Source organism: Vanderwaltozyma polyspora, genomic scaffold (genome assembly GCF_000150035.1).
Source record: "Vanderwaltozyma polyspora DSM 70294 KpolScaffold1072 genomic scaffold, whole genome shotgun sequence".
Classification (NCBI taxonomy): domain Eukaryota; kingdom Fungi; phylum Ascomycota; class Saccharomycetes; order Saccharomycetales; family Saccharomycetaceae; genus Vanderwaltozyma; species Vanderwaltozyma polyspora.
Window position 1 is genome coordinate 69,056 of NW_001834663.1, and position 23,500 is coordinate 92,555.

Consider the following 23,500-nt stretch of genomic DNA (forward strand, 5'->3'; position numbering starts at 1 on the left):
AAATTCTTCTACCTCCACTCCTAAATCATATATATATGTATATTTATATAGATGTACATGAACAAATATATCACATCTTGCTAATATTCCTCAGCTCTTCGATCTTTTTAAATCTTACAATTTGATGCAATTTCTTGATCTAAAACTCTCGGAAAAGAGTGATTATTTGATTCATTTCGTTAATGGTGATACTTATTTAGGTGATGGACCCGACTCTTCCAAATGTATTATATCCGGGTAGTGATATTCCGCCCAGAGTGGTGAAATGCATTGGTTTCATTACCTAAAACTTGGTGATATATTATATATTTCTATTTCTCATAACTCCATACTAGTTCAACTTGGCTAACGGTTTGCTTACTCATTCTATTATGCTCCTAGAAAATTGCTAATCTTTATTGATTGATCTATTACGGCACTAAAAATTGAAGGTATTCTCGTACCGGATCTTAGAGAAATAATATATCACGTGATTGAGTAGTTTCATTTCAGTTTATATAATATGTACATAGTAAAGTTAGAAACAATGTTGAATATAAGATGACACTGGTTCTTGACAAGTAACTTGTATCTTAATGTAGGATATTTTGAAGGTATTTGGGAATTGGTTAGAATATATTTAATAGGTTTAGGGAATTATGTATTAAAACTTGATTTATTTTTGTTTTCTACTTAACAAATTGTTTTTGAAATAATCAAATCATGAACTAAATGTTTATTTTTAAGATGTGTATAAGAAGCGTTTACACTTAAATGATTGAATACATAAAGTTTCTTTGTATGATAACATAGAAAACAAAAATATATTTAACAGTGTAATGACAGATAAATAATAATTTGAAGAAAATGCTTCATTATATTTTATTCTTAAGTATACTATATGATACACAACTTATCTATCTATCTATTTATTTATGGGAGTTTGTGTATATACATGCATATATCTTAAATTATGGTTTTTATTGAATAATATCGAATTTAATTTAATGTATTCCAATCAAATCAATTGCATCAATTATTTTTTGCTTAAACGAACGTTTGAAATATTGTTTAAAACTTCATTATATTTTTGAAGAACTTCTTTGGAATCGACTGTTTGAGCATCAGAGGTTCCTTTATCTTGTGCTGTTGGTGTCGTGATGGAATCTGTATTTGGGATTGCACCGAGTGTAACAGGTGAAAAAGTAGTACCATAAATTTTTTCTAAATCAGTGTTACTTTTACTAACTTTTTCGATCAAATCTTCAATCGAATGAATACCTTTAGCTTTCATAACAGCACCTCTTACATCATCACCTGATGGAATCTTGGCAAATACTCTTTGTTTATTCATACTATATGGGTTAGTAGTAATAAATGAGTTCGAAGAAGAAGAAGAAGTACTGGATGAAGGTGGTGTAGTTTCATGAGCCTTTGCAATATCTTTTGAGCCTAAACCTTGAGTAATAATTTTGACACCTGGTCTAGTACTCTTAGAATCTACAGGTTTTGAAGTATTTGGATTTTTCATATCGTTATTTTTCTGTAAACTAGATGATGGCACTTCGTTATCTGGATACCAGGACTTTTGCTGTTGAACAAAGAAACCCCATTTATGCAATTCACCTTCTTCTTCTTCCTGCTTTTTGTTAAATTGAGGAGTACCTGATGAACTTCTTACTAATAAAGGTTTCCCTGTGAAAACATCAATAACTCTACCAGAATCGGTAGCCATCAAATGTGGTCTTGGTTGGACAAATTGCGAAGAAGATGTAACAGCTTCATTTGCATTATGAATATTTCTTGCTGATTCAAAATGTTTCAATGGTGTTAAGGTGATACCAGCAATACTGCTCAATTTTGGAATATTAGAGAAAATTTCTAATATATGACATAGATTTTTTTCTACCATCAATAATCTTAATAAATTTTCCTTTTCTTTCAGCGATAATTCAGAACTATTTCTTTTCTCAAACAAATCATCAATTGTTTGTTGAACGTTGTCATAAACTTTTTGCAATTTTTCAATGTATTTTTTGAAAAGATACTTTTTTGTAGAGTCGTTACCTTGTTCATCCAAAGGTTTGGAACATAAACTGGCAATAACATTTTCAGCAGTTTCAGTAATAATAGTACCATCAAATACCAAATCGTCTTGTGAAGTTAAATCATCCAATTGGAAACTTGAATCAGTGCTACGATCCATATTACGAATTAGACACAAAGCAATTCTGGAACTAATATCATCAGGAATTTCATCGTAATTGATGTCCAAACTTACTAATTTCGGCAACTCTTTAGCAAGATTGTAAAGTGAACCATAATAACTCAAGAAATTAGATTTTGGTGCAAACGAACCAGTAGCAGCACCAGGACTTGGAGAAATTGGAACACCTGGAGATAATAATTGTGATGGGGATGTTGGAGTCAAAGAAGATGATCTATCTATAACAGGAGAAGATGGTACTTGTGAAGCAGGGTTTCCATCTGAATTTGTAGACCCATTGATTGAATCACTGTTAGAATTAGATGCCGAAGGTGAGTTTGAAGTCATCAACGAAATATGGGAAAGCGTACGACATTTGATCAAAATGGTACATATCATTGAAATATCTTTATACCGCAAATTATTATTATCAATGTGAATTCTTTGTAAAGATGGGAATCTAGGCAGATATTTGTGCATGAATGGTAAAACATCAGGGAAAATTTGTGGTAAATCACTTAAATCCAAAAATTTTAGATTTGGTAATTTAGACAGATATTTCAATATCAAAGCTACATCGTGACCTTTGGAAATGTTTGTATTGTTTATAGTAAAATACTGTAAATTGTCCAAAGGTAAAGAGGATAACTTACTCACCATTGGCTTTACCAATTCTGATAAATCATTATAAGAGATATCTACACCTTGAATATTGTACTCGGACATCCAGTTAAAAATAAGTTTTAATTGGTCTATATTAATATCGGAAGCTGCTAAACCTAATTTTAAATTGGATGGTTTAATTGCGGTTGTTGAAGGAACAGCAGCATAGGAATTCAATAAATTTTGAAAATTTTCAATTGGAATCTTATTAAATTTAATACCATTTAATAGTAATTCATCTAAGTAGCCTGAAGGTAACTGAGCATCATTAGGCAAAGAAGAATTTAATTGGAAGTTCATTTGGTTTTTTCTTTTCATCAGAATATCGGAGAATAAATGCCAATTCATATTATGACGATGCAAATGTTCTGCCAAATCTGACTTAACTTTAGTTTGAGAAATATCCAATTTTGTTAATGATTTATTATTCAGCAAAAACTTTGATAATAATAACCAACCTCTTTCATCGATAACAACATTTCTTAAACTTAATTTTTCAATAGAGTTCGAATTTACCAATGAAGTGATCAAAATTTTGAACATAATAGATGTTAGGTTTACATTATCAAAAACAATTGTATTAATTGGGACAATTGCAATGAAATCACAAAATGAATAAATATCAATTAATGTTGGTTTTGGATTTAAAAATTTCAAAGTTTGCAAAGGAGCAGTTTTTCCTTTAACTTGTCTTAAAGTTGAAGGTATTGGCAAAATTTCTCTTAAATGACAACATCTTGTATAAATAACGTCTAAAGTAATTTCGTCATCTGCATTTAATGGCTCTTCAATATCATTAAAGAAATTTTCATGTTGATGAATTGGCATATCGATTGAATTTAATTTTGTTAAATTAAAATGTTCTGTAGGTACATCTGAAATATGATGAGATAAATTTGTAGCAGAATTTGAGTTTGAATTGGGTGTCGAACTTGATAAAGTTGCGGTACGTGATTTATAATTTGAAACTTCATTAGCTATTCTCTGAGCAGCATAATGAGCTTCTTGTTGATGTTTTTCTGATTCTTTTAAAGCCTGTTTATAGTTTTCCAATGCAATTCTATATTCTCTTGAATCCTTTGATAATTTACTTTGGTCTGTTTGAGAAATTGTTGATGCAGGTGTCAATGATGCAGATGGAGTTGCTGTATTTGAGATACCCAATGAAATTAAAGGGGTATCACTGATTAAATCTTCTGGAATTAGAACGTTTCCCTTTCTTGGTTTTCTTGATGGTAATTGTTGTGGAGGGTCATTCTGGAAACTACTTACATCGAAAGTAACTCTTTTCAAAGATACGGTATCTAGATTTTCTAATAGTATTTGTGGTGGAGAATGAGAAGCATTTGTTGCAGGAGCATTTGTATTTGAGGAAGGTAAACTATTTGTTCTTGATCTTGATTTTGGAGTACGATGTCCACCGTTAATAGAAGAAGCTGAAGATGAAGGGGGAGTGGGTACAGGTTCTGGAGTAGTTGAATTTGGTATAGATTGTGCCAGGTTATTTGAAGAAGGAGATCTTCTACTGAAAAGAGAAGAAAATAATGATTTTTTATTATTTGAATTTGAAGTTGAATTTTGGGCCAATTGTTCTTTCTTCTTCATTGAAGGTACAGTTGCAGCAGAGATGGAATGTGATCTTTTAATGAGATGCGAATGTTTTGATTTTTCATTTTGTTTTTCAATAGGCTGATTATTCAGCTGTTGTTGTTGTTGATGCTGGTGCTGATTTTGTAGATTATCATATTTCAAAATACCAGAGGATAGAGCAGCATTTGAGATTGAAGTTGACCTATTTTTCTTTGAGAAGGTATTTGAACTTGGGACAACGTTATTTTTAACTACTATATTAGTATTTGTAGGAGTTGCAGATGTAGAATTATTTTTTTTCAATTTTTTTTTACCTTTGTATAACCAATCTACATGTACATCAATATCAGGAGGTAGAAACACTTCGAAATTAGTAGGCATGATGAAGAAGATGATGATTGTAAAAATTCAAGTGTGCAAAGTATACATAAGATGGAACGGCAATCTTGACATGCAGTTAGTCCCTATTTTGTATGCATAGACAGGTACCAATCTGTTTGTCTCACTTACTCTCTATCTGTATATATATATATTATATATATATATATATAGATATATATGTATATATAAAAGGATTGATAGAGACGGATATAATGCGTTGATGGATAAAGAAGTGTCTAACGACGAGATCTGTGATTGATTGGATTAATATTCAGAACATGACAACTAGGGTTGGAAGAGAAGAGGCAAGAATGGATGAATGTATTATATTTATGATGGTGTGTGTATATATGGATATGGATATGGATATGGATATGATATGATATGGATATGGACATTGGCAAGGCAAGTACCAGATAGAGGGAAACATGAGAACGAGAATACGGTATAGACAGGATGTATAAGTTGAAACAAGCCCAGGTGAGAGTGAGGTTGATTAGAAATGGAAAGCTCATCTCTGTTTCTCAGCTATTTAGCGACAGGCAGAGAGAGATAGAGAGATAGAGAGAGCAGGTAAGACATGTTGAGGATGTATTGTTGTCAAGTGGGTGAAGATAATGGTGATGGAAGAGAGGGAGATGGGAGACTACAAATTACGTATGTATGTATATGTTTGTATGTGTTGGGATGTATGTATATACGAAACGAGATAAACCAGTTGAGAGAAAGTGTATGGTATATTGATTTGTGAGTAGTTCCCGTGTAGTGTATTGGGCGGTCGAGATAGAGCGAAGGCGAGAGAATGTGCGGTACAAACGCAGTATCGGTTACCCTGCTTGCCTGCATTTCCAAAACCACAAGTCAGTTCAGCTCAGTTTGATACATGGCACTGTCAGTGTTACTGGGCAAGAGAGAGAGGCCCCCCTCTTTTTTTTACAGTTTTGTATTTTTGTATTTTTGTATTTTTATGTTTTTATGTTTTTATTGACAATTGGCCGTAGGCCAGTTCAATTTTGTGTTTGTGTTTGTGTTTGTGCGTGTGGCTGGACAGAGATTGAGGGAGACAGACACGAGGGTTGTTTCTTTTTCTGTTTCTGTTTCTATTTTAATTTTTCCCTTGCTGTGTGTGTCGGCACTCGTTTCTTCTGCGGGTTTTTGTTGTGCTGGTCAGATGATCACCATGGACGTATTCTCCCTTTCCCCTTCTCCCTTCTCTCTCTGTGTCTGTGTGTCTGTCTTGCCTTTCCAGGTTCTGCTCACCCGGACAACCTGTTGCTGAGATTACATTTTTCGCTGCAAATTTAACATCTTTACATTTTTGCCTTTTCACAATTTGGCAATTTTTCTTGCATTATCATCAGTGTCAGTATCAGTATCAGACCAGACCAGACCAGACCAGACAGAGAGTCTTTTTTTTTAATTTTGTTTTAATATCCGCGGACGAAAAGAAACTTCAGCAACAGCAACAGACATGAAAGACAAACTGTCGTCATCATCTATGCAAAACGTGACATCATCCTAACAAGTCTCAAAGGCAAAAAGGACATGCACCACACCTCACAGATTACCCTGCCACACCACTGCTGTTCTCGCCCTTATTCCCGCTATCGGGGAACCGACACCACCGTTTCTCCAATCTTGCACCCCTTTCCCACCGCGTTTTTTTGCTTCAATTTCTGGCAACTCTCTCTCTCTCTCTATGAGGTCTCTCAATCCCGTCCGTCGTCCCATTCCAACCTGCCGGTTCTAGACTCTCTTCTCCCTGGAGCCACCGCACAGCTATGCTTTTTATTTTCTCTCTTTCTTGCGATCAATCTCAAAAACACTGCTCTAGCTGCTGCTCTTGCTGCTCTTGCTTAGTCAATTCAGAATTATATCACTGGATTCTCGATGACCTTTCGTCACTTTGTCAAGTTTTACACCTTATTTTTTTTTTAAACCACTCTCTCTCTATACAAATCACATTAATACCTACATACATACTGACGTACTTAAATATATATATATATATATATATATATATACTTATATATACATACATATAGATCATCCACTTCTTCTTTATGTTCACCATATCACAACTTAATCTATTGGCTATCTCTCCCACCCCACGCAGAACCCACCAGGTACAACAATGATGTTCCTTTAGCAAAAAACAAAACTATCCTTATTGGCAGTCTAAAAGAGATTATACCATCCAAAGGTCATAGACCACTACACAAACCCAAGAAACGTAGGCTCCATGGACCAGAAATTGTCAAACGTAGGCACTGGCCTGGTCGGCGCCCCTGCCTGTGGCGATGTCATGAAGTTGCAAATTAAGGTCAACGACAAGACTGGAATCATAGAAGAGGTCAAATTCAAAACTTTTGGCTGTGGCTCAGCTATCGCATCTTCTTCCTTGATGACTGAAATGGTAAATGGTATCTCGCTGGACGAGGCTCTAAAGATTAAAAACACTGAGATCGCAAAAGAACTATGTCTACCCCCTGTGAAACTACATTGTTCCATGCTCGCTGAAGACGCAATCAAAGCAGCAATCAATGACTACAAATCTAAAAGAACTTTAAAGAAAAACACTCTAACCAATTAGAACCGGCACAACGGGGCACACACCACAGGTGCCTTTCTCCATCCTGATACACACATCTAGCATAGTTTAAATATTCTTAACTCAACTTCCCGCTCCATTGAAGTTAATTAAATATATAAATAAATATATATACATACAAATACACATACACATACACATAATAGTACTAAACGGTAAATATATATGTGATAAAACAAACAAGATTTATCATTGATTATTGATACCACCACCAACCATACAATATTAGAAACTTCAAAACTATTCAAAACTTTTCAAATAATATATTTTATATGTACGGTAACTAAAGAATATATATATATATTTTCATTCATTATTGATGCATTTTCTTGAAGAAATCCATCACACCAGTGAATACCACTAACAATATACCACCGCCAGGTCCCAATCTCAATACCTTTGGCACAAACCCCTTATATAACGCTCTAAACCCTTCTTCTTTGTAAATTGTTAAAATAGAAGGCAATGACCAGTTATATTTCTTTACTGTATCAGTAACTTTTGTGTTTTGAATTCTAGATTTAACAACATCAAATGGAGTGTTTAACAATGAACCAACAGTACCACCAATTGTACCAGCAATTAAATCATTTCTAATTGATTGGTTTTTACTCTTAGGTTTTGGTAATAGATTTCTAACTTGGAAGATAACACCAAAATAACCAGCATTCCAAACACCGTGTCTCCACATCGTTGCCTCCAATCCATTGTACATTGCAAAAAGACCTTCATTTCTAATGATCTTAGCAACAACATCAATTGGTCCCTTATAAGAAGAGTTCACATCTTGTAATCTGATTTTGACCAATTCAAATGGCACAACAACGAATGATTCAACCAAACCTGCAGAGGCACCACTTAATATAGACAAGTTCTGAGTCAATTTCTTTTCTTGAAATTGTTTCATATAATAACTAGAAAAGAAATCATTACATGCAAATTTTGTAGCTCTTTTTGGAGCCTCCATCAATATTGGCGATGAAATACCTTTATATAATCTGCTAAAACCTTCATTTTTAACAATTTTTGATATACAATCTACTACACCATTGTATTGAACCACAGCTGTAGTCCCCGTAGCTGAAGGCTTATTCACTTGTAATTGCATTCTAGTTTTAACCACATCTAATGGATACATCACTAGAATTTCTGAAATACCGGCTACTGCACCAGCAATAAATTTATATACAAATGGTAGATCAACTTCTTTATTTGACATTGTAGATAATAACACACTTTTGTTCAACTAGTTAATATTACAGAGATCTGGCGAGGAATCTATTAACAATTGAGTGGAACCCCCCTTTTTCTATTTAATAAATTGATTAACTGGAAATCAAGCTTATTGAAAAGTTAAGTGACAAACAGATCAGACACACAATTCTATAGCTGTCGTTCTTAATCAACAACTTGCTATAATATATAATAATAGCAATAAAGCTGACAATAATTAAAAAGTGAAAAATTGCAAAAAGTATAAATAAATTCAGGATATTTGATAAACTAATCTTTTAAATAAGAAGAATAAGTCAACTCGGATGTTACTATTGAGGAAGAATAGGAATTAAGAGAAGCAAAGGCAGAAAAAGGCAAGAGAAGGAAGACAGTATGGTATCGATCAAATGAATCAAACCAGTGACTTATTTTGCCTATCAAGAACAGACCCAACTGTAAGGTGCAGAAGAGTAAGAGTAAGAGTAAGAGTAAAGCGTATTGGAAAAAGTGTATACAGCAAAGCAAAGAGGGATAACTACATCGTCATCGCACTATTATAAGAACAGAGATATCCCTTCACAATACAAACAAACTTACTGACACAACCTCTACCATTTCATTACTCATTACTCATAGCCAGTGCAAGAGCAAGTGCAAGTGGAAGGAAAACGACAACCACTGTTAGCTACTACCGATTTAACCAAAAAACCATCGGGTTTTCGATAGCTGCACCAACTACATCTGATAACGAGATACTAGAAAGATTGATTACAAGTTCAAGATCCTACTTAACAATCAAAAGTTACTGAAGCACACAACATCTAAGCTTATATCGGGATAGTTCGGAATGATAATGCAAAAATGCCTTTCGAGTTTGTCAATTGTCGTCGTTGATCTGAAGAAGTGTCAAGAAAGAAATTTTAGATCATTTATTCTATATAACAGTAGCGAATAATAATCAACCAATTCGATTTCTGTTGCCTGGGGAAGTCAAAAATTGTTGTTCTAAATCGAAAAAACATAAAATTAACTAGAGCTTTTCCTATGTATATTTGATTGATTGTTTCTTACACTAGCTCCATCATAATTCAGGATGTTGCGCAACATTGGCCTGTTTAAGTTTACCTGGATTCTCAAGCGGTGTTTTACTGATTAATTGTTCTTGTCGTTACTTTAATATTTCGAATAGATAAATAAATAGTCTTACTTTCTGATGCACTTGGACGAAGAGAGAAGAGAGGGGGTGGGGATTAATGGATTAAATCAAGGTATTGCTTAATACTCGAGCATCCATAGTCCATTTAACCAACTTCAAGCCCATACTGATTACTTGCAATAATCAAACAATACTATCTGATAGTTAGGAACCACTAGTACCTAACGATCATAATAACTAGTCTCTTTCCTTTTCTTATTTGAAATGTATGTATGTATATATTAATATTGTATTTTGTATTGAAAAATTTGGTAAAAGTCAGACGGTGTTTAATTTCCGCATGGATAAATATCAACCTCATCTTGATCAAGTATCCTATTATTTACATATCGAATTTATATATACACATTTTGTCAAACAGCATCAAACTAGTACATTTTAAAACTGTCAGATATTACTAAACCAATTCATAGAACAAGCATCTTGCTACAGTATTATTTTTGATATCATTTTCTCATATACATATATATGTATTTGAAATTGACATTGAAATTTGCAATTGTAACATGAAACTTATTACTTTCCCAGGCCAAGGTACTCCTATTTCAATTCCTGTACTCAAAGCAGTCATAAGGAATAAATCGAGTTCATTCGATAAAATATTACACAAGAACCTAAATTCTAATGATTTATTAAATTACATTATAAACAATCCTTCAAGCCCAGGTTCAATTGCGGTTTGTTCAAATTTTTACTATCAACTATATTCAACGAGTTTAAGTGAAAGTAAACCTTTACTTCAAGATAATCAATTACTATTAGGCCATTCATTGGGTGAATTGACTTGCTTAAGTTTGAACTCTCTATTCTCGTTAAAGGATCTATTCGATATCGCAAATTATAGAAATGAATTGATGGTAAACTTTACTGGAAAATATTTAACCGCACATAGGTTGAATGGTACCACAAAATTTGAAATGTGGGCTTTATCTTCTCCTTTTGTTGAAAATTTACCAAATGAAATATTTAAACTATTATCAAAATCACCTTCATTCTCATCACATTTTAAATCAGTTTCAATTGCAAATTCCAATTCGGTAAAACAATGTGTCGTGACTGGTTTAATAGCTGATTTAGAATCTTTAAGGACTGAGATTAATTACAAATTCCCAAGATTAAGAATTACAGAATTGACAAATCCAGATAATATAGCATTTCATAATAATACTGTCTTAAGACCAATTCAAGAACCATTATATGATTTTATCTGGAATATTTTAAAAAAAAATCAAACTCACACACTAACAGAACTTAATTCACCAATAATTTCAAATTATGATGGTAGAATTTCATATTTTGTACATCATGCAATTGAAAAATTTGTAAAAGCAAGTTCCAATACTGTTCAGTTTACTAAATGTTATGATACAATAAATTCCTTACCTCAGATATCTGATGATACGTCTGGAAATATTGATGATAATGTTGACTTATTGGATGAAGCAATTTGTATGGGCCCAGGTAATGTTATCTATAATTTAATAAGGCGTAATTGTACGGTGAAAGCTCATCAATACAATTCGGTGGGTACTATTGATGAATTTAATGAATTGCATAATGTAAATAGTGAATCTAAATAATACTGTCATTAACCATAATAATAGATCTAAATTTAAAATACCTGCATTAAAAAAGTTTATTTTATTTTATTTTATTTTATTAAATATTATCATTATAAATTGAGTTGACGAATTAAAACTAAACTATATTTATAAAGGGATGGTGTGGATATTGCGTGAGGGCAGAGAATGTTTATAAAAAGTATGCATGGAATTATTATGACACTAAGTTAATAATAATCGTTTTAAAATTGTTTATCAGTAAGGAAGGTTTCAAAAGTTTGATAGTGTTATCTTTGGACATAATGTAGTATTTTTTTCCAATAATATTTCATTATTGTCTTTGGTGAAATGAGTCTTAATAACTTTTGGTTCCATATAATTATGAAATGAAAATCCATCTGGACCTTGAAATTGTAATAAAGTAGGAGATTCTATATCATTATGGAAAACTAATTTTGGAGAAGTATCAATTTTTGATAATATAGGTACCCTATCTTGATTGTGAAGATTATTTGAAATTGAGACGTTTAGATTTTGTAAAATAGGCGAACTTCTTAAATAAGCAATTATTAAAGAATGTATCGATTGAGTATAATGATTATCATCAAAAATAATTATGATTCTATTAAAGAAAGGTAAATTTGTAAAATGCTCTAAAGAAGATGATGCATCTGGTAGGTTTTGTTTAAATAAATAATCATAAATTGAATTTGAAAATTGTTCGAAATCAATATTGTGAATGTTTGAAATAATAATCTTTGATTGCATTACTATGACGATGCTGACTTATATTTTTTTTGTGATTTTAAATTGTTTATCTATATGCTTGATATGTATTCAATTAAAACATATATTGGTTCAAACCATCTCTATAATGATGAATATCAGTTCTAGCCTTTCTTTTATATATACAACTTTTCAAAGAGCAGCAAATAGTAATCAGCAAGTAAAAAAATCAATTAATGACATAAGCCACTGAACAAGAGATGGAAACTTTAAAATCCACTAATCGCCTCATTTGCATCTCATGAATTATCACAGCCTCGATTATAAAAAACACGACAATAACCTTTAATAACGTCACTTAATATGTGTCTTGAAGGAGTGTGAAGATTGTGATTATGATTACAACGATGAGGGATAATAATATTAAGAAGTATGAAAGGACAAGAATAATGGGTTACAGCCAACTACGTAGTATTATTCAATCAAAGAATAATATTTAAATGACGTCGAAAGTAAAATAGTCTAAAATAAGATGCTTAGAGCAACAAATTATTAGATATACTTTAATAACATATTCAATTATTACATAATTAATTAGTTTTACTCAGCCATATTATAGATGTTAACTTTGATAAACCTATTTTTTTATTTGTTTTTGAAACTTAATCAATCAATTATTTGAGTTAGCCAAGAGATAAGTCAAAAGATTGTTGCTGATATTTCGCATTGATTAGGACAAGAATAGGCAACCAGGCTTTTTCAAATTTGAAATATGATCATTACTTGCTTATTATTATATTACAAGAAAAGGCTTAACTGCAATATAAATGTTTTCTTGTTGCAACAGTACAGTTAAATAAAGTTATTTGCATTGAATTTTAGATGTTGAGATCTCTATCAAGTATGGACCTTACCAGTATATATCTGTTAACGATATCAAGGAGACGGTATAGCCACCATTCAGACTGAAGGGCGGACAACCGCAGGTGTAAATTGAAATCCGAAGAAAGTCGAGAGACTACTTCGAAATCAGGTAAACGGGACGAGTCAATCAGGCAGACTAACAATATTTGTCTTCCCCATCCGTTCGAATCCCAAGAGGAACAACATTAACATTATTTCTTGCTATTAATGTCCCTCCCCTATTTTTATTTTTCGACTTTGCTTACTTACCACACACACATAGTTGTCTAATAGTTGAGGCACAGGCTCAGTCTGCATAATAGGTGTATATCCTCTCTTTTTTTCTATCCATTCATACGTACATTAATCTATTAAACCCGAAACAATAAAAAACACAACGAAAGCGTTAGTTTTACATGACTGCACAAATCAGTACACCGTAAAAATGCACGGAGGTAAGTTTCATCCACTGCCGTAAACGTTTTCTACTTTTTTTTCATTTAAAATATAAAATTGATTGATTGTTTGCTTTATAGGAATCGTGCTGTGAATGTTTATATACCGTGATACGAAACTAAAACAGACGTACAAACGTACCATATATTTATGTTAATTTTATTTTTTGAAACAGATTACACATTTACCTACACCCCACTCACTCATTCAGTGGATCAAGACTTTTTGGAAAAAAAAAAGTTTCAGCTCATCACTCAATTTGATTAAAGTTGTCAAATTTCGAATTCCAATTCAATCAATTAGTGCAGGAGTACCATTGGAAAATTGTAAAGTAACGATGAGATGAGTTTTAATTCAACATGATTGTATGGATACTGACAGACCTCTCTACTTTGGTTTTCATCATTATTCGTAGTTTCTCTCTCTCTCTCTCTTTGTCAAACCTTCAATCAACTACGAAAATTTTCATTCTCATCAGTTTGAACAGTCTCTTAGTACTGAATTAATGGTAAATGTAATTACCAACTTCTTTTACTTTTGCTTCATCTGTATAGTTTCATCGATATAATTATCATTCATCTTGCTTACACACACATATATATATTGTTACATATTTAGGAATCCTCCTTATATATTGCTTCTTGTTCTTTTAGTTAATATTCACTTTAAAAGAAACCATACCGCTTTAACAATGGCTTTCCAATTAAACGTCAAGACCTCTGCTTACCACTCTCGTTTCCAAACTCCTTTCAGAAGAAGAAGAGAAGGTAAGACTGATTACTACCAAAGAAAGAGATTAGTCTGTCAACACAAGGCTAAGTACAATACTCCAAAGTACAGATTGGTCGTTAGATTCACTAACAAAGATATCATCTGTCAAATTGTCTCTTCCACTATCACTGGTGATGTCGTCTTGGCCGCTGCCTACTCTCACGAATTGCCAAGATACGGTATCACTCACGGTTTAACTAACTGGTCTGCTGCTTACGCTACCGGTTTGTTGATCGCCAGAAGAGCCTTACAAAAATTAGGTTTGGACGAAACTTACAAGGGTGTCGAAGAAGTTGAAGGTGAATACGAATTGACCGAAGCTGTCGAAGATGGTCCAAGACCATTCAAGGTTTTCTTGGATGTCGGTTTGCAAAGAACTACCACTGGTGCTAGAGTTTTCGGTGCTTTGAAGGGTGCTTCCGATGGTGGTTTGTACGTTCCACACTCTGAAAACAGATTCCCAGGTTGGGATTTCGAATCCGAAGAAATTGACCCAGATTTATTGAGATCTTACATCTTCGGTGGTCACGTCTCCCAATACATGGAAGAATTAGCCGATGATGATGAAGAAAGATTCTCTGAATTATTCAAGGGTTACTTGGCTGATGACATCGATGCCGATGCTGTTGAAGACATCTACGCTGAAGCTCACACCGCTATCAGAGCTGACCCAGCTTTCAAGCCAACCGAAAAGAAATTCACCAAGGAACAATACGCTGCTGAATCCAAGAAGTTCAGACAAGTTAAATTGACCAGAGAAGAAAGAGTTGCTCGTGTTGCTGCCAAGATCGCTGCTTTGGCTGGTCAACAATAAATTTAAGGTTAATCTCGTATTTCACAATTATTTCAACTTTATATAAAGTTTTATGTAATTTTTCATATATATTATTAATCTAAATTTTTTGAACTAAAAAGTGTTATGTAGTTTTGACAACTGATGATTTAACCACCATTAGAACGTTAAATTGACCAATGGAAGGTGATATTCTACTTCAAAACCCTAAGTAACATTCTTCTCACTAGGACAACCCATCTTATTCTATTTCCTAATTGGGTTCATAATAGGATTTTTCCCTTATATACGTCAATTTTTGAATCCGAAATACTTTAATCAAATCAAGTAAAGGATTGAAAAGAATTAAAGAAAGCCAGCAAGCAAGCAGCATTAAAGTTGATTTAATCAAAATAGAATTTCGAAATTTGATGCAATTAATACTCTGAAAAAGGTAATCTTGATATCAGAGGTTGAAAACTATTCTACTAAATAGGAGGATATTTATTTGGGATACAATTGCAGGACACTTCAATATTCATACATATTAATATAAATATAGGAAAGTTGGATATAATAAAGTCGAGTGATGACATCTTCCAAGACACACAAGAGAAAGAATTCACATTTATTTTTACAGCGACAAGATTCTTCAATGTCTATTTCAGATATACATTTACAGAATATGAATACTAACAGTAATGAGACATCAGATGCAATGAACCAACCGCGATTAAATATGGATTTAGAATCTTTGACCAATGAGTCGGATCCACCAAGAGACCAAAGTTGGAATGGCTTTTCATGGGATAGAACAGTTCTACATAAAAAATTTAAGAATAAAAAATGGAGAAATACTTTGCTTATGGGTTTCTTTTCGGTTTCTACGCTTTTATTCATTGTTCTCTATATTTCAAATATTTCTGCAGATACTACCGTAATTAAACCAGATAATGGAAGTACGCAGTTGAATAATAAAAGGACTTTTAGCATCAATGATGTAATGAATGGCGATTTTATACAGGGTGAAACTTCATTCAGGTTCATCCGTCCTCCACATCTACTTAAGACGCATAGTGAAGATCCTGGTTTGTATTTCACCGTCGAAATATTAAATGATCAACGTACAATTGTAGCAAAACATTTATATGATGATTTCTATAGACCAATTACACCAACTACTTTTACATATAATGACAAAGAATATTTAGTAGAGAGTATAGAAATTGATTACTCCTTAAAGAGTGCCATTATTGGTACTAATATCGAGAAACAATTCAGACATTCTTCAATTGGTAATTATTTCCTAAAAGACATAGAAACAGGAGCAGTTAAACCTCTTTCATTAGGCGACAGTGACCAAGTTTCAAATACAGAAAACAATTTACTGAAATTTTCATATGTACATTATTCTCCTAGTTATAACTACATCTATGTTGTGCTTAATAACGATCTATACATCCAAGGTACCAGAAGTTCGAAATTAAACAGAGTCACCTTTGATGGTTCAGTAGACATCATGAATGCAAAGCCAGACTGGGTTTATGAAGAGGAAGTGTTAGGATCAGAAAAAGCTATTTGGTGGGCAGAAGATGATTCAAAATTTGTTTATGCAAGATTTAATGATACCTTGACACCTAGTTACGATTTCCCATTATATACACCAAATGGTCAATATTCAACTATGAATAGTATTAAATATCCGAAACCTGGTAAAAATAATGCCAAAGTTGATTTATTCATGTTCGATATAGAAAGCAGTGTAATATACGCTGTAAAAAGCGACAATTCAGAAGATAAATTGGCAGATGGAACAATCGTTTATGATGCAAGCTGGATTGGTCCCAAATCATTCTTATTCAAAACTACAGATCGTACATCAAAGCGCTTAAAAGTAAATGTATATACTGTTGGAGAGCCTCGGTTAAAGGTTCCTAGATCAGTCAATGCTGATACTTTTAATGGTTGGATAGAGAAAACTAAAGATATACTAGTCATACCTCCAAATGAGAGTGTTGGAAGAAAAGATTATGGTTACGTCGATGTTCAAGCAAGCGCCGATGGTTATAACCATTTATTTTATTTTTCCAGCGCAAACGAAGTAGAAGGAAAACAGTTGACCAGTGGTAACTGGGAAATAACTGGCGATAATTTAGCTTTCGAGTTTGAAACGAATAAAATATTTTTTACTTCCAATAAGGCACATCCGATGACTCAACAATTGTATGCCATTGAGTTGAGTGCAGGCGAATCTGGTGAAATGATAACTCTACAAGATCCAAACAAGAATCTTGATTACTACTCGTTTGATCTAAGTTCGAGTTGTAGGTATGCTATATCCAGATACCTAGGACCAGATATCCCGTATACAAGGGTTGGAGAATTGGCAGACGTTTTGTCACATACTGGCGAGGTTCATGAAGATAATGTATTGGGTTTAACTGACAATTCCAGTTTGAACAAAACCTTGGAAAAAGTAGATCTTCCTATCACAAGTTATAACTCAATGGTTTTAGATGATGGTATTGAAATTAATTATGTGGAAATCAGACCTGCAAAAATGTCTTCTAGAAGAAAGTATCCACTTTTGGTTAACGTTTATGGTGGTCCAGGATCACAAACTTTCACCACAAGGAATACAATTCTATTTGAACAGTCTGTTTCATCGGGTTTAGATGCCATAGTTTTACAAATAGAACCAAGAGGAACTGGTGGAAAAGGTTGGAGCTTCAGATCATGGGCTCGTCGCAAAATAGGTTACTGGGAGCCTCGAGATGTTACTGCTGTTACCAAAAAATTTATTGAAACACACCAGCAAGAAATCAATATGGATAAAGTAGCAATTTGGGGTTGGTCATATGGAGGTTTTACAACATTAAAAACAATCGAATACGATCAAGGAAATACTTTTAAATATGCGATGGCTGTTGCTCCTGTGACTGATTGGGTTTATTATGATTCAATTTACACGGAGAGGTATATGGGATATCCAACCGAAAATCTTGAAGGTTACAATGAAATTTCATTAGTAAAGGATGTAAAGCCATTTGGAAACATTAACCGATTCTTACTAGTGCATGGTACTGCTGATGATAATGTCCATATTCAAAACACATATAATTTTGTAGACAAACTTGATCTGGATGAAATTGACAATTATGATATGCAAATATATCCAGATTCAAATCATTCGATAATGCACCATAATGCTTTAAAAATGGTGTACAAGAGACTTTACGACTGGCTGGATAATGCATTCTCTGATCAGTTTGATCAACAATAGAAGTAACTTTATTTAACAGTCAACTGCATAAATTAAAAAATAAAATAAAATTAAATAAAATAAATTAGACTTATATAAAAATATAGAACTAAAATTGTAATATTATAAGTAAAATCTCTTAAAGGAATGTATTTATTATTCGTAAGTCATTTTTGTACTCTAAACGCCTTTACAGAATGTTGAATAAAGAATATTTTATTTTAACCAACCAAATAATTACATATTCGTGGAAGACACAAATTGTTCCAAGTTTATAATGTTTTAAAGAAAATGCTATTTAATTAAATGTGTATTAGGAGAACTAAAATTTTATAATTCTAATATATATTTGAATTTGGTGCTAGATTGGGCCAACAGTGGTTAAAAATATTCAAGTAATAGAAATGTTTAAACAAATATTGGAATTTTTATTACTATCACTTCTTTTGGGATATTCAAATGCTGCTGATATATTGTTAAGCTTGAATACTGGTGATTTAGGTGGAGATTCGATTGATGATCTGGATACGAAACCAATTATTATCCATATCGACAAGAGTTCAATGTCTCCAGATGTTTTGAAACATCTCTCCAAGACATCAAATGTAGTTTTTGCTGACATTCCAGCATCTCCTCAATTTATTAATTTGAAAGATCTTGAAAGTGAATTAAATGATGAAATAAAAAAAGCAGAATGGAATATCGAAGCAGAGACTTATAGACAATACTCTCTTATGAACAGGACCAATACCTTATTTAACTGGTTAAAACCCAATTTACAAAAAGTGAATATGAACCAAAATGGTTTGGTCATCGAGATTAGAACCACTACAAACAATACAGAGTCAGACGAAGAAGATATTAAGTTTGCCAGGGATTCTGAACTTGAACTTGAGTCTGAACCTGAATTGCAGGAATTAGAACTAAATGAACAAGAAATTGGAGAAAAGTACCTAGATAGGAAGAGGACTGTTAATAAGGAAGAGATCGCATCTCTTACATTTACTGCTAACCCAGAGGTTTCATCCAGCGTCAGTAAGAAAAAGGTTCCTCATAATAAGGCAAACGAGTACAAAGCAGCAAATGATTCAAAACCAACAAAAATCAAAGAAGAAAATATGCAGAATAGTTCTCCATTTATGTTCCCAACCACATTATTTACCGCAATCGCACTAACATTATTAATTTTCATTCATGCATATTAATAAGTTAATAAATATATAAAGTCTCCCCCCCCCTTCCCATCACCAAGCACACATCCACATTGAATTAGACTCCAATTTCAATTCAAAGATGTCGGTAATTAATTAGCCAAATCAAATATACTTCTAAATTAATTAAAACTAAATCAAATAACAATATAAAGTTATCATTAATAAACTTGACTCTCGTTACCTCATTCATCAACCAGTTTATATTTATAATTACTGTCACTTTGTATAGTTTTGCTTTTCATGCACCATCACGTGCTCACACATTAAACAAAAAAATTCAAAAAGCATCATAAAATACGAAGGTTTTTTTTACCGAAATTAGTGGAAATTAAGAGCTTAAAATTTGAATATTTAAAGATTATTCAATGAAACAATGAAAAGAATTATGGATTAGATAGAAGGGGATAGGTACAAAATAGAGTATTGCTAGTGATCGTGGTGAACTTTTACAGTCAGGTAGCATTTATAAAGGAAGGGGAACTTTAATTGGGGAAATTATTAAAAGCCAACATGGTATCTGTATGTTAAAAAATTAAAATAAAATTGAGATTAGGATATATTTGATATAGGATGCTTTAGAACTATCTTTACTAACATGATTCATACATTTTTTTAATTCTAATGCGAATTTGTTCGCATTTTTGGTTTTATAATTACGTATATTTTTGGCAGAGTGTTAAGAGAACAGTGAGAATAAAAACAGAACAGCATGTATTACCAGACCTTCCACCTGTGGAAAATTTTCCAATGCGCCAATGGAGTATCGAAATTGTCTTATTAGATGAAGAAGGTAAAGAAGTACCAGCTACTATATTCGATAAAGTTATTTATCATTTGCATCCTACATTTTCTAACCCAAATAGAACATTCACTGATATTCCATTTAGAATTGAAGAACAAGGTTGGGGTGGATTCCCATTAGATATATCGGTTGTCTTGTTAGAAAAAGCTGGTGAAAGAAAAATTACACACGATTTAAATTTCCTACAAGAATCATATGAAGTCGATCATGTTATCCAAGTGCCTTTAAACAAACCAGCATTAACCACCGAATTAGCTAAAAGTGGATCAATAGAAGATACAGCTCCAAAACGTAAAGCAACATCTGTCGCAGAACCAAAAGCCAAAAAAGCCAAAACCGCAAGTGCTTCAACCATCAAAGGTAACGTAGATCTTGAAAAATTAGCATTTGGTTTAACAAAATTAAAAGAAGAAGACCTAGTAGGTGTAGTACAAATGGTAACAGACAACAGAACTTCCGACATGAATGTAACGAATAACATAGATGATGGTGAATTCATCATCGATTTATACAGTTTACCTGATGGTCTATTGAAAAGTTTATGGGATTACGTAAAGAAGAACACTGATTAAATTCATAACATAATAATCTTCATCTAAAAAGGATAAGTTAGCATTTTTTACTATTATCGATCAATTCTATATATATGTATCATGTATAAATAGATAAAATCTTGTATTTTAATAATATGATTGTAACAAAATCCCGAATTTTTTATTGAAATATATATTATTATGTCGTATATTCTAAAGAGAAGATCATAAATTAAATTAAAAATGCGACATTAAAATATCTACAGATGAAGAAAAAAATTACAAGCCATAACCTATTTTATACATGTTACCTAGTGTTCAAAGTCTTAATTTAGAAGTTTTTAATAATGTAATTAATAATTTTATGTGGAAAAGTTTGAGATGAATTTAAATGCAATTAATGATAATATTTTTTTGTATGGGAAGTGAAATTAGAGAACACAAACATCAAGTTAAACGTAATTTGGGGACCAAACTTTCATTGTCGAATCCCATGACCCAGTACAGACCGCTAATCCGTCAGGACTGGTTCTAATATTTGAAACTCTATTTGAGTGCCCTTCCAATTTCCCTACGATTTCAGCCTTAAGTATATCCCAAACCAATACACCAATATCTGTATAACATGCAAACATTAATCTTCCAGATGCACTGAAATCTAATGACATGACACCTTGGTTATCCAGATAACTAGAATTTAATGTTGCTACTGATGGTGAAGTTGGTGATTTTTGTCCATATTCTGTAGTAGTAGATGAATAAGTTTGTGATTCATTGGTCATAGTCTTGTTCAAACTATATGTTGCAATTGGGCAGTCTGCACGTAAATCAAACATTCTCAATGTACCATCATCACTACCTGTTACTATGGAATTACCATCCTTGAAGAATTTTACTGTGTTGACGTCACTGTTACTGACGAAGAAACTTTGTACTGAAGCTGCACTTCTAACATCCCAAATATAAGTATACCCATCTGAACCACTACTGGCAAATAAATTTGCACTGTTCTCTGTATGTGCTGGTGGTAGTGAAATCGATAGAACATCACCTAAATGGTCCGCATATTCTCTTACTCTCTTGGCCTTTGGGATATCCCATAATGCACATGTCATATCTCCACTAGCTGTTACTATCTTTGAATTATCCAGAAACTCAACATCTGATATATAACATGTATGACCTTTAAAGATCGATACAATACTTTGTTGAACTCTAGCCTCCTTAGAAACACGATACACTGTACAGTTGTTATTCAAACCAGCACTAGCTACAAGGTTACCAGAAGGAGAGATAGCACAAGATAAAACCCATTGAGAGTCTAATGGGATAGCATTTTTCTTTAGACCAGTTTCACTATCCCATACTAGCATAAAACCATCTTGACTAGCACTCAAGAGGTTTTTAGAATCCTGACTCCATCTAAAATCAGCAATTTTGTTATTATGACCTTTTAACGTTAGAGTTGGCTTCAAATTAAGAGCATCTGAATTCAAAGATTTGACACTTTTTGCCATTTGACATAAATCTGCATCCTGTACTTTCATTTTAACTTTGTCTATTTGAGCGTAAAGATGTTTGGTTTCTTGTCTAGCAAGATCTATTCTTTGCTGGATATCTTCCTCAACAGTCATAGTATCAGGAATTACTAACGTTTGCGTTTGTAGATGATAGTCGTTGTTGTAGTTATTTGTCATAACTTGATATGTACTCATTGTCTTTTTTTGTTTCTTATTATATTCAATTGTATTATGTGTTCCTTTCAATATATTTCTTAAATGCGCTTAAAAATGAATTATTTCTAATAAAAAAATATTGATGGCTTTTAGTCGTTTGAATGTCTGACTATGGGAATTAAATTTGATTTGATAAATCAATAAGATCCTTTTATTTAAATCAACATTGATCAAAGAACTGTTTAAAAAAATAACAACAAAAATTCTCAAAGTTGGGCTTGATCAGATTTGAAAAGTTTTAGGAAGAACAAATCGTTCAATTAAGAAGGTAGAAAAGATACCAAGAAAAAAATGTTGAAGTTTACTATTGCAGAGTTCTTCTACCCCCATTGCTTTGATTGCCATTCATTAGCTCACTATGGCTCTTTTTATTATTGTTAATTGTAAGTGACCACCTGGGTAACGGTTAGAGAAAGAGAACAAGCATATTAATTAATGTGTGAGAGAGAGAACTCAATGCTGGGAGCGGTGTTTTTAGAAATGATTAACAGGAGAACTGGCTTACATTGTTAGTTCAGACTATAGTCACAACTTGAGTAACTGTTTTGAGAAAACTGAAACATTGCTAAAACAAAAAGAAACAATTGCAGATATAGCAATAATAATGGGTATTCCTAAAGAGAGAAGGGAACAATTTCAGAAGGATTCGATTATTATTACACTTCCAAATCAAAACATCAAAATAAAATTAACATCTATGATCCATCAATGATTTTGAGAGTGGTTAATATTACTTTAGTGGAACTATTCAATCAATATTCGACAATAGCGTTGCAAAGAGATCTGACCAGTTTCAAGATATACGACATGCGCAGAAACAGAGTATATCAATTTATAGAGATGGCTGTATCCATCCATTTACATTGTTTGAGGTTACCAATAGTAATATACAAATCCTTTTG

General features: G+C 32.6%; 10 protein-coding genes across 10 annotated transcripts; 6 read left to right on the forward strand and 4 right to left on the reverse strand.

The window, feature by feature from the left end:
* Nucleotides 1–1,015: 1,015 nt before the first annotated feature.
* GIP3 (protein phosphatase regulator GIP3) lies at nt 1,016–4,819 on the reverse strand (the record flags this gene model as incomplete). The annotated part of the gene is made up of 1 exon (XM_001644970.1): nt 1,016–4,819. One exon carries the CDS (start codon nt 4,817–4,819, stop codon nt 1,016–1,018), a length of 3,804 nt encoding a protein of 1,267 aa, XP_001645020.1.
* A 2,242-nt stretch (nt 4,820–7,061) lies between these two features.
* Nucleotides 7,062–7,412, forward strand: Kpol_1072p33 (uncharacterized protein; the record flags this gene model as incomplete). Its single annotated transcript, XM_001644971.1, has 1 exon — nt 7,062–7,412. One exon carries the CDS (start codon nt 7,062–7,064, stop codon nt 7,410–7,412), a length of 351 nt encoding a protein of 116 aa, XP_001645021.1.
* A 331-nt stretch (nt 7,413–7,743) lies between these two features.
* Nucleotides 7,744–8,649, reverse strand: ODC2 (mitochondrial 2-oxodicarboxylate carrier; the record flags this gene model as incomplete). The annotated part of the gene is made up of 1 exon (XM_001644972.1): nt 7,744–8,649. One exon carries the CDS (start codon nt 8,647–8,649, stop codon nt 7,744–7,746), a length of 906 nt encoding a protein of 301 aa, XP_001645022.1.
* Nucleotides 8,650–10,367: 1,718 nt separating this feature from the next.
* On the forward strand, nt 10,368–11,441 carry MCT1 ([acyl-carrier-protein] S-malonyltransferase; the record flags this gene model as incomplete). Its single annotated transcript, XM_001644973.1, has 1 exon — nt 10,368–11,441. The coding sequence occupies one exon, from the start codon at nt 10,368–10,370 to the stop codon at nt 11,439–11,441; it is 1,074 nt and encodes a 357-aa protein (XP_001645023.1).
* A 252-nt stretch (nt 11,442–11,693) lies between these two features.
* On the reverse strand, nt 11,694–12,191 carry RCN2 (Rcn2p; the record flags this gene model as incomplete). Its single annotated transcript, XM_001644974.1, has 1 exon — nt 11,694–12,191. One exon carries the CDS (start codon nt 12,189–12,191, stop codon nt 11,694–11,696), a length of 498 nt encoding a protein of 165 aa, XP_001645024.1.
* A 2,008-nt stretch (nt 12,192–14,199) lies between these two features.
* RPL5 (60S ribosomal protein uL18) lies at nt 14,200–15,093 on the forward strand (the record flags this gene model as incomplete). The annotated part of the gene is made up of 1 exon (XM_001644975.1): nt 14,200–15,093. The coding sequence occupies one exon, from the start codon at nt 14,200–14,202 to the stop codon at nt 15,091–15,093; it is 894 nt and encodes a 297-aa protein (XP_001645025.1).
* A 547-nt stretch (nt 15,094–15,640) lies between these two features.
* STE13 (Ste13p) lies at nt 15,641–18,334 on the forward strand (the record flags this gene model as incomplete). Its single annotated transcript, XM_001644976.1, has 1 exon — nt 15,641–18,334. One exon carries the CDS (start codon nt 15,641–15,643, stop codon nt 18,332–18,334), a length of 2,694 nt encoding a protein of 897 aa, XP_001645026.1.
* A 383-nt stretch (nt 18,335–18,717) lies between these two features.
* SPO19 (Spo19p) lies at nt 18,718–19,518 on the forward strand (the record flags this gene model as incomplete). The annotated part of the gene is made up of 1 exon (XM_001644977.1): nt 18,718–19,518. One exon carries the CDS (start codon nt 18,718–18,720, stop codon nt 19,516–19,518), a length of 801 nt encoding a protein of 266 aa, XP_001645027.1.
* Nucleotides 19,519–20,037: 519 nt separating this feature from the next.
* Nucleotides 20,038–20,901, forward strand: TAF14 (TATA-binding protein-associated factor TAF14; the record flags this gene model as incomplete). The annotated part of the gene is made up of 2 exons (XM_001644978.1): nt 20,038–20,046; nt 20,200–20,901. The coding sequence occupies 2 exons, from the start codon at nt 20,038–20,040 to the stop codon at nt 20,899–20,901; spliced, it is 711 nt and encodes a 236-aa protein (XP_001645028.1).
* A 413-nt stretch (nt 20,902–21,314) lies between these two features.
* STE4 (G protein subunit beta) lies at nt 21,315–22,577 on the reverse strand (the record flags this gene model as incomplete). The annotated part of the gene is made up of 1 exon (XM_001644979.1): nt 21,315–22,577. One exon carries the CDS (start codon nt 22,575–22,577, stop codon nt 21,315–21,317), a length of 1,263 nt encoding a protein of 420 aa, XP_001645029.1.
* Between the last annotated feature and the right edge of the window lie 923 nt (nt 22,578–23,500).